General features: G+C 34.1%; 1 protein-coding gene across 2 annotated transcripts in view; it reads right to left on the reverse strand.

The window, feature by feature from the left end:
• ABCD2 (ATP binding cassette subfamily D member 2) overlaps positions 1-17,027 on the reverse strand; it is a 71,260-nt gene extending 54,233 nt beyond the window's left edge. Inside the window, exons 1-5 of one of the 2 annotated variants that reach the window (XM_054442875.2) lie at positions 15,707-17,026; positions 14,018-14,198; positions 4,987-5,102; positions 2,144-2,312; positions 1,279-1,373 (exon numbers count right to left, since the gene is read on the reverse strand). In XM_054442875.2, the coding sequence (XP_054298850.1) occupies positions 1,279-1,373; positions 2,144-2,312; positions 4,987-5,102; positions 14,018-14,198; positions 15,707-16,645 (1,500 nt within the window). In that variant the 5' untranslated portion in view covers positions 16,646-17,026. Of the gene's footprint in view, positions 1-1,278; positions 1,374-2,143; positions 2,313-4,986; positions 5,103-14,017; positions 14,199-15,706 lie in introns of both variants that reach the window. The other variant, XM_054442876.2, reaches the window with a different exon arrangement.
• Between the last annotated feature and the right edge of the window lie 730 nt (positions 17,028-17,757).

Below are 17,757 nucleotides of genomic sequence, written 5' to 3' on the forward strand. Positions count from 1 at the left end.
GAAACAGAACTTCCTATTATATTTTAGGGACCTGAGAATTTAAATATAGTTCTCTGTCTGAGTTAGAAATGAATAATTATGAAGAAAGTGTACTTTACTAATGCATATCTTTGTACAACTTCAGACCTTCTAAGATACTTTCACTAGATTGAGTATTTTTAGTTTCGTTTATTCTGTGTAAAAGAAATGGCTCTAAATTTTTCTGCAGAAAGAGTGTGATATGCCCACACTAATGTAGTTAGTAAGCAAAGCTCAAGACATGTACACTATTTATTAAATAAATAGAGCAACAAGAGTCGATATTATAAAATGTATCCAGACCAAAAAACCCTCTCTATAAAATGATAAATTATAAATTGTGAAACCATTAATAAATAGTTAAATACTCTGTGTGTGCCATGAGTACCTAATTGGTGCTTGTGGTCAGATCCTAGTAATTAGATCATCCTATAGGTCTATACATGGAAAAATAAAGTCTGACCAAATTGCAGCTAAAAATACAATTTCTTTAAATTTACTGACACAGGATTTTACCCTGTTCAATGCTACTCATCCTCTCCTTTCAACTCTCTGTAACCCAAAATATTTGCAAATACATCTTTAATAATTAAACCTTGACTAAAGTCCATACTAAAATCATTAATTAGCATATGTGTTATCATGTTTGTAATTCTTTTATCAAGTCAAACCATTTCTTTGTTTGAACTAAGCTCAACTTGCTATATTGTGTCATTAATGCTTGTCAGCAAATTATTTTGTACTTGAATCCCAAAATGTGTGTTTGAATTTTATAATGCCTTAAGTCAGAGACTCAGGTTTATTACATACTTTTACGTTTTAGTTTTTGTAATTAATACATAAGATATTAAATAACAAATTATGTATATTGACAAAATTAAACTTGCTAATGTCCTCTATTCATATTTTAGTAAATATATTACAGTATTGGCTTTTCAAAAAGTAATTTCTATAAGGCAAAAAATTAAAATATATTTCCAGGTGCAAATTTCTGACGAAATTTCCTATTGTTCCCCAAAATTACCTTGTACACTATAATTTTGATTTTCAACCTGGCAATAAAGCAGTAGAAATCAAATTTCTCTTTTCTCTCTGCTTTCTGAGGAATAACCGCTTCTGTAATTGAGCCACTGTGCATACCTTTCTTGATTTCCCCTTTCCAAATGCTCCTCCAAGTATTTAACATAAGGTACATGAATTCTGAGTTGTTTTGTATTAGTGTGATGGCAACAATCAGAAGATTCTTGAATATCATCTTACTTTGAAGTTTAGCCTGGAAGCCACCACTTCTCCTGCTGGTGTAATTATAGGAACATTTTCACAAATAATTCCATGATCCACATCAATAACTTTTCCTGTAATTAAGAAAAAGTGTAAGATACAAACATTATCACAGGTTTCTGATTAAATAACTTAAATTATTATGCAGTATAACAGGTAATTTCAATTATAAAGATAATTCACAGTAATAAATCACAGAAACAAATGTAAATATAGATATCCAGACCTGAAGCAAAGTTTAATGTAATGCAAATTTGTACATATTGACACATATACTTGGAAAATCTTTCTGAGAAACATTTTATAATAATTGAATGTCAACATCATTACAATAGCAAATCTATACAATCTGAAATAACCCAGCCTTAATTTTTACAACTACTCTATTTCCCTAAATTAACATTTCCTATAGAAAAAAAAACACAGTGCTGCAAAAAAGGGAAATAAGACGTAGAATAATGCAATTTTAAAAAATATGTAACCAAATTTAAGTTTAGAAACAGTATAATGAAGAACAACATGACATTAGCTTGAATTCTATTTGTTAGATGAATTTTAAAAGCAAACGATTCATTATGCCATATGTGCAGTTTCCAAAAATAATTTGGAAAATTGTGTCCTAAATAAAAGTAGCATAACACTGTGTTTTTATGGTAATGTTAGTCACCACCTCTCAAATTGCAATACTAATATTAGGGATTGCTGTTTAAATAATGTTGGTTATTTAAAGTTACTACTACTATTTAGTAGTACTTTGTAACTACTAAAAGCTACCTTCTTAAGCTTTGGTTCTGTTGATAGACATTTAAATATAGGAAAATATAAAAGAACTTGAGCTTAATACCTTTAATTGCCAATGTGTCACTGAGAGGTAATTCTACATTAGCTCCATTCTTGCTATGGCTTTCAGACTCTTGAATGACAGCAGTTCTCTTATAAATGCCTCTTTTTACTTCATCAAAGACCCAAAACATATTGTACACTCGAGCAGTGTAGCCTGCTAATTCAGTGACCTAAAAGCAACGCAGAGATATAAAATAGAGTTACTATACCCAAGACAAGATTTTAAATAAATATGTAATCAGATAAGCTTCTTGACTTAATGTTAAAGATCCTATTGTATTATACATGAGAGATATATAATACATCTGAAAACTAAAACACATGACAGTACAAAAGAGCACTATAACACAATAATATGTTTGATTGAAAATATAAAACATAATATACAGATTTCAGAATATTAATGAGACTTAAGAATCTTTCAGTCAAATTTCTGATTTGACCTCTGTTTACATGATGAAATTCATTTCCAATAAATTATAAATTTTGTGGAAAGCTTAAGGTCATTCAATGAAATTATAATCTTTTATTTTTGGTATCTTTTTTCTATTTAAAATAGGAAGTTTTCAGTAGGAGAAAAGTACCTTTTTGTCCTATTATGAAATGAATGTTTCCGAGCCAAATTGATTGTCAAAATTCCTGTATTTGGCAGGATACCAATATTGAGAGCAAGCTAAATGAAAAGCTTCAAATCCTTTTCAGTATAATTCCCACAATCCAGCTTCTTTTGAAGCCAAACATGACTTATATGCCCAAAGAAAAACATTAAATATATTATTTTTTTCTAGGTAAGATTATAAGATGAGCTAAATATCTAATTTAGTCCACAAAGCTCAATGGAATGGTGCCTTGTTCCTATTCTGTCAGCTGTTCATTTTGGTTAACCTCCTGCTGTTTTTCTATTAAGAGAACACCTTGCTATCAGCGTACTGTGAAAGGTGACTCATTTCCTATCAAGAACATGTTTCTCAATGAAAGAGAATGCACAAGAACTAAGGATAGTTCTTGCACAAGAATGCACAAGAATAAGCAAGGCATCTCAGAAATAAATGTTTCTTAATAAATTGCGGAAAAATACAACAATGCTGACATTTGTGTAAAATTTCTCTGTATGGAAAACATAAGCAGTAAATAAGTAGGTATTATTATTAAAAGCCTTCTACAACACATCTCTACTGAGAGATCTGTAATTACACTGTTATTTCATTTCTATACATTAATATTATAGCTATTTAAATGATGATTTCTAATGGTATCTAGAAGAACCTCTTGAGTTGCCAAGTAGAGGAAAACAAATTTAAAGATTAACAAAATAGGGATTCAAGTGAAACCTGGGCAAATATAAATATTTGCATAGAAAAAAATTCCGAAACCACAAGTAGAGGTCAATTCAAGAAAGGCAGGAGGCAATGAGTCAGTGGACCAGGGTGGAGTGTGAAGATGGCAGGAAGTGTCTGACAAAAACTAAGAATGTGCCGGTAGACAAATTACTTTGGGGTACAAGACAGAGAATTTGTCTTAGAACCCTAACTCCGCAAAGGAAACTTGGTCCCTCTGGTGCTAGCAGAGAAGGCATGGTGGGTGCTTTCATGTGCCGTCACAGCAGTACAAGAATTTTTAGAAGTGAACATTTTATGATTAAAAGTAAATTCAGGCAAAATAAAGCAAAATGCAATCATTTGTTGAGTTGGAGACAGTTTAGAAAAACTAATTGGTATCATTTCTCTAACCTAGATAGCACAATATTTTAATGTGAGATAAATAAAATTTTGATTTGTCATTCAATTTTAAGTAATTTACTACATCAACAAATCTATCCCAAAGACTGTGTCTCCAGATTATCAAAATTACTATTTGAACTTTTTAAAAAAATTGAGTTGATTGCTAGCCCTTTGTAACTCTTTTATATAGTTTATTCAAGGCTGACTTAATATGCAGCTAAATTTACAATGATGCTCTAGAATTTATATTGATATGATAGCCATAAGAGTAACTGGTAGTGAGAATAACTTTTATGGGAACATTGTGTAATATCTGAATTAAATTAAGTAATTTTAACCTTGGCCCTGTGGTATCTGCAGGTCTTATTACTATTTTGTCAACAAATATTTATTAACCACATACAGTATTCCAAGTATGAAAATGGATATTAGAAATGTAAAGATGAGTAAGGCAGTTCCTGCTTCAAGGAGCTAAGTGGCGTGATGCGGGCAATGTAGACAGTTATAATATGGTAAAACATCAGACATACACTGAGATGGACACAAAACAGGAAGACCCAAACTCTGCAGGAAGAATGCCCAATGGTAAGAAGGTATTACCCATTTAATGAAGGAAAGGTAAAAGTTTGCAAGATATATAAGGAATGTTATTAGCTAACATTTATTGAGTCTTTAATATGTGCTGTTTTAAATATTCTACATGTATCAACTCACAACAACCCCACAAGTCAGTGTTATCATTATCCCCATTTTATAGATGAAGAAACAGAGACACAGACCCATTAGCGACCTTGACCCAAGGTCACATAATTTGTAAATTCATAAAATGAAAATTTAGGCACTCTGGCTCCAGAGTTCATGCCTAAGGGTTTCTTTAAAATGTGAAAACAAAGATATCACACTATAGAGAGAAAAAGAGAAGTAACAATTGATAGTATTATAAAACAAAGGATATTAGCAGCATTACACTTGTGAGTTGCTGCCCTTAATCTTGATTATACTCAGCAATTTTTGGCAGAGAAAAGATATGTTTCCAAAATACTAAGTATACTTGGTAATTGACATTTTGCTTGATTTTCATAAATTTTATTTTAATTGAATTGACAATAAGAAATGCAAGTACCTCTTTGTATGAAGACATAATCCTTTCAATAGCATCAGCTCCAGAGGCTAGTAAATTTCGAGCAGTGGTAAAGGCTTCTGTCCGTTCACTAACCATAACTTGCTTTTGGCCATCCTCTAGATATAAAAACAAATTACAAAACTACTGAGTTTTTTTTTTTTAGTAACTTAATGTTTTATATTATACAAACTAAATTGTGGCTAAAACAACCACATATTAATTTTTCATTAGTAGTAGCAATTTTCTAGAAATATAACGAATCATTGAAAATTCAGTGTTTGGGCTGGATGCAGTGGCTCACGCCTATAATCCCAGCACTTTGAGAGGCCTAGGCAGGCGGATCACTTGAGGTCAGGAATTTGAGACTGGCTTGGTCAGTATGGTGAAACCTTGCCGCTACTAAAAACACAAAAATAAGCCAGATGTGGTGGCGCGTGCTTGTAGTCCCATCTCCTTGGGAGGCTGAGGCAGCAGGATCACTTGAACCTGGGAGGTGGAGGTTGCAGTGAACAGAGATCATGCCACTGGACTCCAGCCTGGGCCACAGAGTGAGACCGCTTCTCAAAAGAAGAAAGGAAAGGAAAAAAAGAAGAAAAGAAGAGAGAGGAGAGGAGAGAAATAAGTGTTTGTATCAGATTTTGTTTAAAGTTCCTCTTGTTTTATTATTTTTTCCAAAATGAGAGTTGGGACAAATAAATCAAAAGGAACTAAAACTATTTTCATTTAGCATTCTTTCAACCCTTTCCATATTGGACTCCCTGCCCTTAGGAGGGAGCAATAATGTACTACTGGGTGGCCGGGTGTGGTGGCTCATGCCTGTAGTCCTGCCACTCTGGGAGGCTGAGGCAGGCAGATCACTTGAGACCAGGAGTTTGAGACCAGCCTGGCCAACATGGTGAAAACCCATCTCTACCAAAAAAAAAACGAAAATTAGCTGGGCATGATGGCAGATTCCTGCAATCCCAGCTACTTGGGAGGCTGAGGCATAAGAATCGCTTGAACCCAGGAGGTGAAGGTTGCAGTGAGTGGAGATCACACCACTACACTGCAGCCTGGGTGACAGAGTGAGACCCTGCCTCAAATAAAATAAAATAAAATAAGATAAAATAAAATAAAATACCTACTGGGCAATAAAATAGTATTGATCTGGTAATTAAATATTAATACTACTAACTAATAAACAAACGTTTATGGTGTGGTTTCTTTAATAGAAATGCAAATTAGCTGATTCTCATAATCTAGCCTCTGTCTACCTTTCTCAACCATCCTTCACTGTACGCTCCAGCAGCACCCCATACGTGACATACTCTGTTAATCTCTGGCATTTGTGTATGTGATTTCTCTGGACTTTAATATACTTTCCTTTCTTTCTTGCCTAACTTTTTCTCCTTCTTTAAGAGTTAACACTTTACTAAATGTTTTCCTAAGAATCCTTGTCTCTTTCAGTGGACTATAATTTCTCTGAAGGTCCAGACTGTGTGTTTTATTCTTTATTCCTAGTATTCAGCACAATGTCTAACACATAGTACTCCTTAATGTGTATTGAATGGATGGATGAGTGGATGGATGGATGGATGAACATCCTAAATTACTGTCAATGGAAAATTATGGTTAAGAGTTAGGAATCAGACTAGGTTTGAATCTAGGTTTTATTCCTTATAAGCAAGTAGTAAGGTAAGTAGGGCAAGACACTTACCTCTCCACACCTGTTTTCTCACTTGTAAAATGAGGTACATAACTATCTCAAACAGCCCTATCTTTTAGGGTTCTAAGGGTTATTGGTGAAAACCAAATAAAGCGTTAGTGCAATACATGGCCCACAGTAAGTGCTCTAAATATCAGCAGTTATTATTTTTTCTAGTTGTCGTTGCTATTATTGTATATCCACTCAATTTTAGTTTTAGTATCCAAAATTACATTCTCCAGGTTGTTACTTTAATCTTTTCATCAATTTGAAAAGATCCTTCTATAGATTATCTTCAAATTTCCAAACTAGATATTATAAGCTAAGGAGGAAAGTAGCAGTGATATAGATAGCCATAGGCCCATTTTGATTTTTAGTTCACTCTAATTGATCTCAAAGGATTTCAGTGCAAATATATACTTTATGCCTTGCTGTAATTACCAGATATTTTTACTTTTTTTGCACATAGACAGCTTAACTTATTTGAAATGGATACCTGCACAATATAAGGTAAAATTCACCCAGCATGTATTTACTAGACATCTAGATGTGCAAGAAATTAGGCAAGATACTGTGGAATATAACAGGAAAAAATGTGATTTTCAGATTTTTTTTTTCCTGAGGGAGCTTGCAGCTTGGTAGAAGAGAGATGTCAAATTCCTAAACAATTATGTAGGGAAGCCTGGATGAGTTAATGCAAGGTGTTTGGAGAGGGCAAAAATTATTACTTGCTGCAAGAGACAGAAAATGCTTCATGGAGGAGTAGATTTTGAGAGACGTCTTGAAGATGGCATAAAATTTTAATAGATTAAAAGTACGGCATAAGCAATAGCACAGAGAAGGGACATGTCAAGTAATGCTAATTGAATGACAAACTGGTTAAGTTTACTGTATGGGTTGATGTCAAGCACTGATTTCATGGACTATCAGAATCACCATGAGTTCATGGAGATGTTTTACCATAGTCCAATGTGTCCTCTCCTAGCCCTACTGATAATCACTGCTCTAGAGAACTACTGTTAGTCCCCTTGAAGTTAATTAATTAGTTTACCTAAAGAAGGAAAACAAAAAGGCTGATGAGCATTGGTATGAGGGAGAAGCAAAAGATGTGGTTACATAAATAGACTGGGAACAGAATATAGATATTCTTAAAGACATGTAAATGTGTGATACAATTTAGATAGCCACAAAAAGAGTACCAAAATAGTAAATTCTTATATCAGTTAAAATGCTAAGAATAGTTTTGGCTCATAGAAAATCTGGCTGACAATCTAAAATAATTATGGAATTTTATGAATTTGGGTTAAAAGGGATTCGAATAGTAGTTTTCATCGACAGCCTCTGTTAAGAGGAAAAAACATTTGCACAGATGGACTGGCGTTTCATACGGCATGATAATTTGTGTCTTGCTCTGGCAGATTAATGCTTACTGGGTCTTCTTAATGTTTTTAGCAATAAAATAACAAAAGCTTCCTGCAGATTTTATGTGGCTTTTTATTCTACTAGTTGTTCTTTGGCAGGTACTGTGAGAGCATTGCCAGTAGTATTTTGTCAGGCACACAACAGCCAACTGCCTGACCTCTAAGACAGGGCCAGATTCCTTAGTGCCAGAGATATAAATCCATGACCTAAAATACTAAGCAGTTTTTATTCTAGGTCAATACATTCTTTTTGTCCTCACTGAATATTTTAGCTATTTTGTCAAAAGTTCCTCATTTAAGGATTTCATATTTAACACTATACCTGTTCATTTTACTGCTACTTTGGAGCTCTGATAGTAACAAGTACATATTGAAAATTGGTCACATGTCTTGTTATTTCACAGAAAAGATGGGAAAGAATTTTAAACTTAAGGTTATGCCTTATATACTTATCATAACCCTTGCAAATGTACATCACAAACAGTGAAGCCTAATGTAAATTATGAACTTTGGTTAATAAGGAATAGATATTGGTTCATCAGTTGTAATGAAAGTTCCACACTAATACAAGATATAAGGCATAGGGGAAACTATGGCGGGAGAGGGTGTTTAGGACCACTGTACCTTCTGATCAATTTTTGTAAACCTAAAACTTACCTAAAGAAATAAGGTGTATTATTTTTAAAAAATGAAAAGTAAGTTTATTCTTCTACTTTTTTCAAGCTTATCATCTGAGTTTCTCTTCATTTATCTTTCTCTTTGTCATCTTGACAAATCTTGACAAAATTTATAACCTGCGCCTATCCTCCACCATATATAAACATCCATTCTAAATGACTGAAGATCTGAATGTGAAATGAAAAACCAAGGAAATTTATAGAAGATAAAATAAGGAATATCTTTATTATGTTGAGTTAGGCAGATATTTCTTAAATAGGACATAAAACCACTAACCATAAAGAAAATTATTGGTGAATTAAACTATAGTAAAAGTATGAATTTCTATTAGACACCATTAAGAGAGTGAAAAGGCAAGATGTAGGGTGGGAAAATATATTTGAGATTAAATGTGTGTGTGTTTATGTGTATGTGTGTGTGTGTGGTGTGCATGTATATTATATATCCAACAAACGACTCATTACATGATACATAAAAGCTTTTACAAATCAATAAGAAAAAACTGATAAACCAATGTAAAAATAAGCAAAAGACTTACAGGCACATCATAACAAAGGCTATCCAAACGTCCAATGAATAAATAAAAGTGCTTAACCTCATTAGTCATTAGAGAAATGCAAACTAAGACCACAGTGAAGTACCACTATACACTCATGAGAATGTCTAAAACGAAAAAGCCAGACAAAGATGTGGAGGAAATAGAACCCTCACACATTGCTGTTGGGAATGTAAATTGAAAGAACTTTTTTTGGAAAACTGTTTTACAAAATCTGCTAAAGCTGAACCTATGCATAGGCTGTAATCTAGCAGTTCTACTTCTAGTTAAGTACTCACAGATATGTATATATATACACTAAAAGATATGGACAAAAATGTTCTTAACAGCACTATTACTAATACCCACTAAATTGGATACAATCTAATGTCTGCTAAAACAGAATGGTTAAATAAAATGGTATAGTCATACAATGGGATGCTATATAGCAAAGTCAATAAATATACTGTGGTTATACTCAGTAACACTGATGAAGCTCATAAGCATAATACTGAGTCAAAGAAGCTAGTCATAAAAGAGTATGTATTATATAATACTATTTATGTAATTTTCAAACTAGCAAATACTACTTGATAGTGAGAAGGTCATTATACTTTGTGACAACTCATTAACTGGTACACTAATGATTATGCCCATATTGACATATATGCTATACTTTAAACAATTATAGTCACTTATATGCATACCTAATTAGAGTTTTAAAGTATGCCTTTGATATGTATTGATGATACTGCTATGTTCATTGGTCAAAAAGAGTACAATTATATCCAAATTGGCCCACGATATAAAATAACATTTCAACAATTTGGCATTGGAATATGAGACAATAATGCAGCAGAAGCTGAAGCTATGGTTATAATCTTATTGGCAGTACATTTTAGGAATAAAAGCATCACTCATGCTACTGGAGTACATGCAGTGTTTTTCAGTTACTCCTGATATTCTGCTTCAGACTCACAGATCACAAACGTGGACATTACTGGCAGTGCTAGTAGCTTAGACACTCTTTTTTCCTGCCTGTTAGGTGTCTGTGATAAGATATCGACAGAGTAACCTCGTAGCTTTCACTGGCCTCCTTGCCCGGAACAGCTTTTGATATCAAGAGAAGAAAGGCAGCCTACTAATGTTAAAGAATTGAGGTTGTAGACCTCAGGTAACTATTTTCTTCACATAATTTCACTCATTCTCTTAATACTAAGTAAAGAAAGGGGTGATAGTCTTTAAAAATAATATAATAGAAACTCTACATATCTAACACTTCAATGCCTCTTTGCCAACCATTTGGTCCCATGATTACTCTGCCTCAAACTTACCCATGTTCCTTATAGAATAAGTTCCAATGTAGCTAATATGGTGGCAGCATGATGCAGTAGAAAAAAGCAGTGCATCTGGAGTTATATAACGCCCTCCATCCTTAGAGCTTCCGCTAACTAATTGTGTGACTTTAGGCAAAGCTGGGGCTGTAGACCAGATGGCCTTTAAGCTCCTCTTTTGATGTGAAAATGCCATGTTCTATATGTAATTTTATTATGTGAATTTGAATACAAACATAATCCTGTCCTTACCATAAGATTTCACTTAAAGTTTTAGGTGGATAGTACAGCAAATCTGCAATAGAATTATTTTTCCTTTCTCTTCCAACAAAAATTATGCGGGTTCTTCCTTTCTCCATTTTCACCTCTGAATTCCTAATCACTTTCGAACTTGCTCCTTTAAGCTACAGCAGTGATCACGTTAGCAAACATCTATTGAATATCTGTGAGCCAGGCCTTGTTCTAAGGTTTACATATCTGATCTTATTTAATGCTTGTAACAACGCTGCTATCATTTCTCTCATTTTGGAAATGTGGAAATTGAAGGACAAAAGGTTACATGATTTGCCCAGGGTCACAGTCTAGAAAGCAAAGAAGCCAGCATATGATCCAGGATATCTGACTCAGGAGCCACAGGGTAAGAATATGATAAATATTAACAATTGCTTCTACCTAGGTTCTTACTTAGCCAAGGACTGTTTCAAAGCACATTAAGTATGTTACATGTAACTTCGTAAAAATTTTGAAAGATGTGTATAATTATCCCTATAGTTAAGATAGGAAAACTGATGTACATAAAGTGTCTGTAACTTTCCCAGGAAAGGATAACTATCAAATAGCGGAGCCAACATTTGAACAGCAGCCTTCTTTTTTCTTCATTCTATCCTCTTTTTTCCCCCTCTACTTCACATTTTCCCCTTGCCATTTCTTTCTGACTCACCTATTTTTCTACCTTTTTTTTTTTTGCCTTAAAATATATAGCATCATGCACTTTACCTCTAACATAAGGGACAACTAAAGGCATAAGTGTAAACTATGACTGAAGATTAGATTAAAATACATGGTATGTAATTCCAAGAACTAAAACCTTAAAGATATACTATTATCTTAAAAAAATTCTTTTGGCTAAGTAAAGTCACTCAGTATTTTCATGTGTTAAGTCTTTGTATGACAAATATATTTAGTAAATACATACATATACCTGCAAACATTACAAGCACAGATAGCAACCCTTGATATTACAGATTTTGAAGAACATTCTCAATTAATAGTGTCATATGAATTCATTTTTCTGTCTATGAAATTCTTACATTACTTTTCTCTATATAAAAATTTTCTTTTGAAAGAAGCTTTAAGAAATACTTTGTTTCACCTGCCTCAATGTGGTTATTATATTTCAATCTAAAATTTTAATGTTTCTTTAATTTAATATGGTATTTTCAAGATTTGTGGGATTTATTTTTAAATATATTATTACATCTTGTTAAATAAGCTTGTTAGATTCTTTGTATACATTGTTTACTTCTTACTGGTCTCTGTGGGGTTAATTTGTCACCATTTAATAGCTGCATTTTTGCTGTTCTATGCTGAATACTCCAGGGTTTTTTAATAACACCAGTGTGTCCAAGCACCGACTAACAAAACTACATCATAATCTTGTCTATAGAGTTGCCTCTAATATACATTATATATTAAACTTTTAAAATGAGTATTGTTATTTTAAGAAATGACTTTTTAAGTGAGTATCTGATAATTTTGACTTTTTTTGGTAAAACTAATATTAAAACCGTAGATTTTAAAGTGTCATTCTCTCTAATACTCTTGAAAAAGTAATTTTATTTCATTATGAAAGGATTATGTCTAAAATACTATTACTAACAATACCTTTTTCAATATAAACTTTTTAAAATTAAATTCTTTTTAATAAATTTTGAAACATAAAACCAAATAAAATTCAATTTTCTCAGTGGTCTACAAATACTGTCTATTACACAGTTCAGTTGTGAAGTATAATTGATATATGTATAGCACTTGCCACAAAGAAAGGCTGACAAATACTAACTTACTGAAATGAACATATTTATGTTAAGAATAACTCAATGTTGACAAGTGTTTTTGTAAGGATTGGTTAAAACATTGAAGCACTGTTTCAAAACATTAAGGCATATTATAATTATTGTTTTTATTAGATCACTTCAAATAACTATTCATCCTTAATTCTGTACAAAATAACTATAAAACAGTGCAGATTCTGTAACAATATTCTTAGTTTTCTAGGTAATAATTGTCACCTTTTATTTTCTAGGCAATAATTGTCACCATATATCAAGTATAACATGCTCTGTACTTCATAAACATTATTCAGTTAAATCTTCACAACGATTCTCTGAAGTAGCCTTTCTGGTTCTCATTTTACAAATGAGGAAACTAAGGTATAGGGAGTTTAATCAACTCTAATTAAACAGACTAAGAGGATACAAGTAGGAAGAGGGGGAACCAAAAGTTGGACAAAACTCTGTTTCACTACAAAGCCTATGCTTATGGCCAATTTTAGTCCAGTGATTTTTAAGGAGGGATGTCTTATTTTAGGAAAAGAGTAGAAAATACTTCTTCAGTTAATTCTTCTCTGTTCCAACCGATTAAGATCCAAGCTCCCATCCAAGGATGATACAACATTTTAACATTGTCTTTTCTTCCTTGCCCTTATCTTTCTTTGTTATTCCAAAGAATAAAAACTGTTATTAAAAACTGTTGAGACAGTGGTAGGATAGAATTAGCCAGCTGCAGCTTGACAACCACCATTCCTACAAAACCACCAAATCATGCTGCATAAGAGGTTATCTGTATTATTCACAAGTAGAGGAGCCCTTATTCCATGGCACTTAAGCATTCTCTGAAGCAATATTCCTGCTTGCCCATTGTAGTCAATTGACTTTTGAAATCGCAAAGCAGGGCAAATTCAGTTATAGAATATTTATAGACTAAATGTATGGGATGTGTAGAACTATTGTTTATAACACATGAGGAAAGCTTGCGTTATACTCTTTCTGAGGGTACTAACTTGTTCTGAGGTTAAGTGTAAACTAAAGAATCATCCTATATTAGGCAATATAATTAAAATTGCTCACGGTCAACTCCCAGAAACCCTGCATCAGAGATCTCTGAAATAGCTCAGAACTGGGAAAGTCTTTGAATCACTGTTTCCTTATTTCATACTGCTGGTCTTATCACTGGACGCTGTAAAGTCTGCCATTGTTTCGGACCATTGTTAACTAGAATATGACTATGTACACAGTTTAGCTCACATAAAACTAGCAATGACAACTTCAAAAGAAATAATGTTAAAAATATATTTGAGATTAAGCATAAATGTCATTACCACCATCTGCAAAGCCAGTTGCAGTGATAATAGGTATAGCCACCATAATTAGTCCACTGCTGCTCCAAACATACTTCATCAGGAACTGTTCTATCATGATGTACCACAAACGTTTGGATAAAATGAGGTTCATCTGATCCGCTAAAGCTTTGTAACTTTTCTGAAGTTGTTTCATTTCTACCTATAGAGAGGAAAAAGAGTTGAGGACTTTTTTTAAAGATATATACATATTCTTCTTATTATTTTTTTTTAGTATGGCATTATCTATGCATCTTAACCAATAAATGCAGATTAATACCAGTATTAGTTATTATTTAGTTTTGGTCACATGTGTATTATTTTTAAAAGTTTATGCTACTCAGTGGACATAATGTTAGGTATAAAATACATGTAAGTAATTTATAGTTATGATATTTAAATTTTATGTATGAGATGTTAAAATTAAATGATATTATATAAGACATGAATAAAAAATTATTAGAGCTTTGTCCTTGTTGATTACACCAAAAATATCTGAAAATGGACACATGACATATATATGTACAGACTCCACTTTTGAACTGACTCAATTTGTTGGATTTTGTCTTTTATGCAAGAAGTCTAAGCACACTATAATTTATATCATTGAATTCAATAGTTCAAGAAGAATCACAAATCAATATGACATAATACAATATATGAGGTCAATTTTCAAGTGGGAGTAAGATTCCTAAATTTACTTTAAATATTCTTTTTCAGGTTGCTACTGCTGTTAAAGACACTGATAATTACAGATGCTTTAAAAATTAAATAATTCTGCTTGGTGATTGACATGCCATCTTCAACAGTAGAATACTTTATTTTATTCACCAAGTCATTTAAATTAAGATTGCATTGCCTTCGAAATTTCTGTCATTTCATATTCTGAAGTTACCTTCATGCACTGTGAGTATGTATAATTGGGCTAATTGTTTTAGGGATCTGCTTAATGTTGAAAATCTTTAATAATTAAAAACATTCTGAAACTCCTTTTGTACTCCTCATTTCTTCTCTAATCTCAGCTTTTTTTGTTCAAAGCTAGACAAAATTTCATTTCACTTCCTCCTTTCATTTTGTCAAAATACAGTGCTGAACATGAACCAAGAGTAGTAGAAATGCCATTTTGTGAGACACTCTCCTACGTGTCTTGGGAATGGGGATGCTCCGTATTGATCAGACATGCAAAATTGTTAAAAATGTCTTCTATAAGAAACCCTGGCTTTTCCCCCCTCTTGGACAACAAAGGAACAACGAAGAATATCATTCTAAATTTTCCATTTGAATGGAAATATGTTTAGTCTTAGTTTCCAAATATATATTTTCTTCTGGTAGGTGCTTTAGGACGACCTACCAAGTTGGGATTTAAGTTTTAAGAAAATGCGTTAGAAATAATTCTGAGCATATTTGAGTAACTGAGGCTAAGTAGACTTTTTTAGAGTGTTGCAAATTTTATTCTTCTGAAACTTTAGAAAAGTTTGCACCCTATAATTCTTTAACTGGTTACAGTTAAAAGGGGTAATGAAGCATATATTTTAATTCAGGTTTAGATGTCAGAGGAATCTAAGACACTAAAGAAGTGGGTCCATCGACAGGACAACAGATGGTATCTGGCACTGCAGTGGCAGCTTGAACAGTCTCACATTTCACCCATCACCTTAATTTCTATCTTACCTTATGTCCTCTGTAAAAGGCAATTTCTTCTACATTGGCTATAATTCTGGAGTGCACATACCGCAAATAGCCTTTTCTATGAGCTTCCTCTGCCACCAGTTTGCCAAATTTGGGAGAACAGGCTTTTAACACTTTAGCAGTGGCATATACCACAAGTCCTGCTAGTAGGGTGGGCCCAATTGGGCTTGCTCCTCTGGATGTAGCAGTTTGAATGAGTGTATAGGAGGTCAGGATTACATCTAAAATAGGTTTGGTCAGATTGGAATACAAGTGAGCCACAGATTGGGAGAACATCATAATATCCTCCGTAAGAGATTGGTCAGGGTTTGCCAGCCTCCCATCCATATTGATCACTTTATAATAAGTCTGATTTGTAAAATAGGTTTCATAGGCGTGGTCTACTAGGCGAGTTCTGAAGGCCAAAGCCAATTTGCATTCCAGGTACCTTATTGCACTGTTGACGAAGGTAGCAGGGATGGCAATCATAAGCCACTTGATTAATTTGATGATGAAAGTCCGAGGCTTCTTTTCCACAATGCTTTTCACGATTTTTCCATCCAGACCAGCCACATAGATAGAAAGAAAGGTTCTTGAGATTAGAGCCACTGAGTGCAGGCAGAGCCACCCTGTTTCAGTGGTCACAAGTTTTGGAAACAAAATTTTCCGAAGTTCTAATAGCTGTTTGAAGAAATCTGCATTCACTCCAGGCGAAGGTTTTTCACAAATGGTCTCGGTGCACTGCAGTATTTCTGTGTTCTCTGCAGCAGAGTAAGCTGCTTCTTTTTTCTTCCCGTGGCCAGATTGCTTTAAACGCTTGCCAATGATGGGATAGAGGGTTTTCAGAGCATATGCCGCAGCCACCAGGCAGGCAGCCCTCTTAGCAGCACTCGATCTGGTCCATTTCACTCGATCAGCTGCTGCATTTAGCATATGTGTCATTTTCCCAGTTACCCAAACCGGCTTCCAAAAGAATTCGTTTTAAAAGATCATGCTTCACAGAAATCCCCAGCAAATGTTTCAGAAAGTCCTACAGCGTCCCATAGTCTGCAGCGTTTCTCTTCCACTGTTGTGTTTTTAATTATGTTCTGCTGTGACAGATGCAGCAGAGCTCAGACTCCGCTGCATCTACCGGGAATGATTCTCTCAGAAGCTCAAGCTGCACCAAGCTCCTCCCTCCCAGGCCCCTCATTGGCTGTGAGGGCGGTGGGACCTTGGAATCCTCGCAGCTTCCCTTTGAACCTTGAAAATGAGGAGAGAGCAAAGCGAATTACATCCTTCCTTAAACAGGAGTTCAGAGAGTTAAAATGTCTATTTTTGGAGAGGTCGAATCAGGCCATCTGCTGGCGAACAAAACCGGCTCTAGCTACTGAGCATGCTCAGTGTCACTTAGAAACCCACAGAAGTTTCAGAATATACATCACTTCGGTAAGATTTCAGTAGATACCGCAAACAGAAGAGCAAGCAGAAAGGGAGATTTCCAAGCGAACAAAACCGGCTCTAGCTACTGAGCATGCTCAATGTCACTTAGAAACCCGCAGAAGTTTCAGAATATACATCACTTCGGTAAGATTTCAGTAGCTACCGCAAACAGAAGAGCAAGCAGAAAGGGAGATTTCCAAGAGTTTTAATGAGACGAGGAGGGAGAAGGAACCACGGAAATGAGGGAGGAGGGACAAGAGGATCAACATAAAATGAATATGAAAAGGATATGGAATGAATCTGAAACGGATCAGAAAAGAAAGTGACAAGTGGGAGGGACACTGGAGAATGCCAAATATCAAATACACTTGGATCTGTTTTTCGGTCCCCCAACCCCCGGCTTTTTTGGGGGTCTGATTTTCACATAAGGTCTCAGAACCTAATAGACAAGTTGTAATTGAGGGTTTCCCTTGTAAATAAATAGGATAAAAGTCTTCCGTGTTACAGAAAATAATTATTTGCTATGCCTCTAGCCGTTCTCCCTTTTTCCCCTGCATCCTACTTGTCCTTATGCTAAAAATCTTCCAGCCCCATAACTGGAGATCTGATGTACTCATATTTATTTACAAGGT

The sequence above is a fragment of the Pongo pygmaeus genome, chromosome 10 (assembly GCF_028885625.2).
Source record: "Pongo pygmaeus isolate AG05252 chromosome 10, NHGRI_mPonPyg2-v2.0_pri, whole genome shotgun sequence".
Lineage (NCBI taxonomy): Eukaryota > Metazoa > Chordata > Mammalia > Primates > Hominidae > Pongo > Pongo pygmaeus.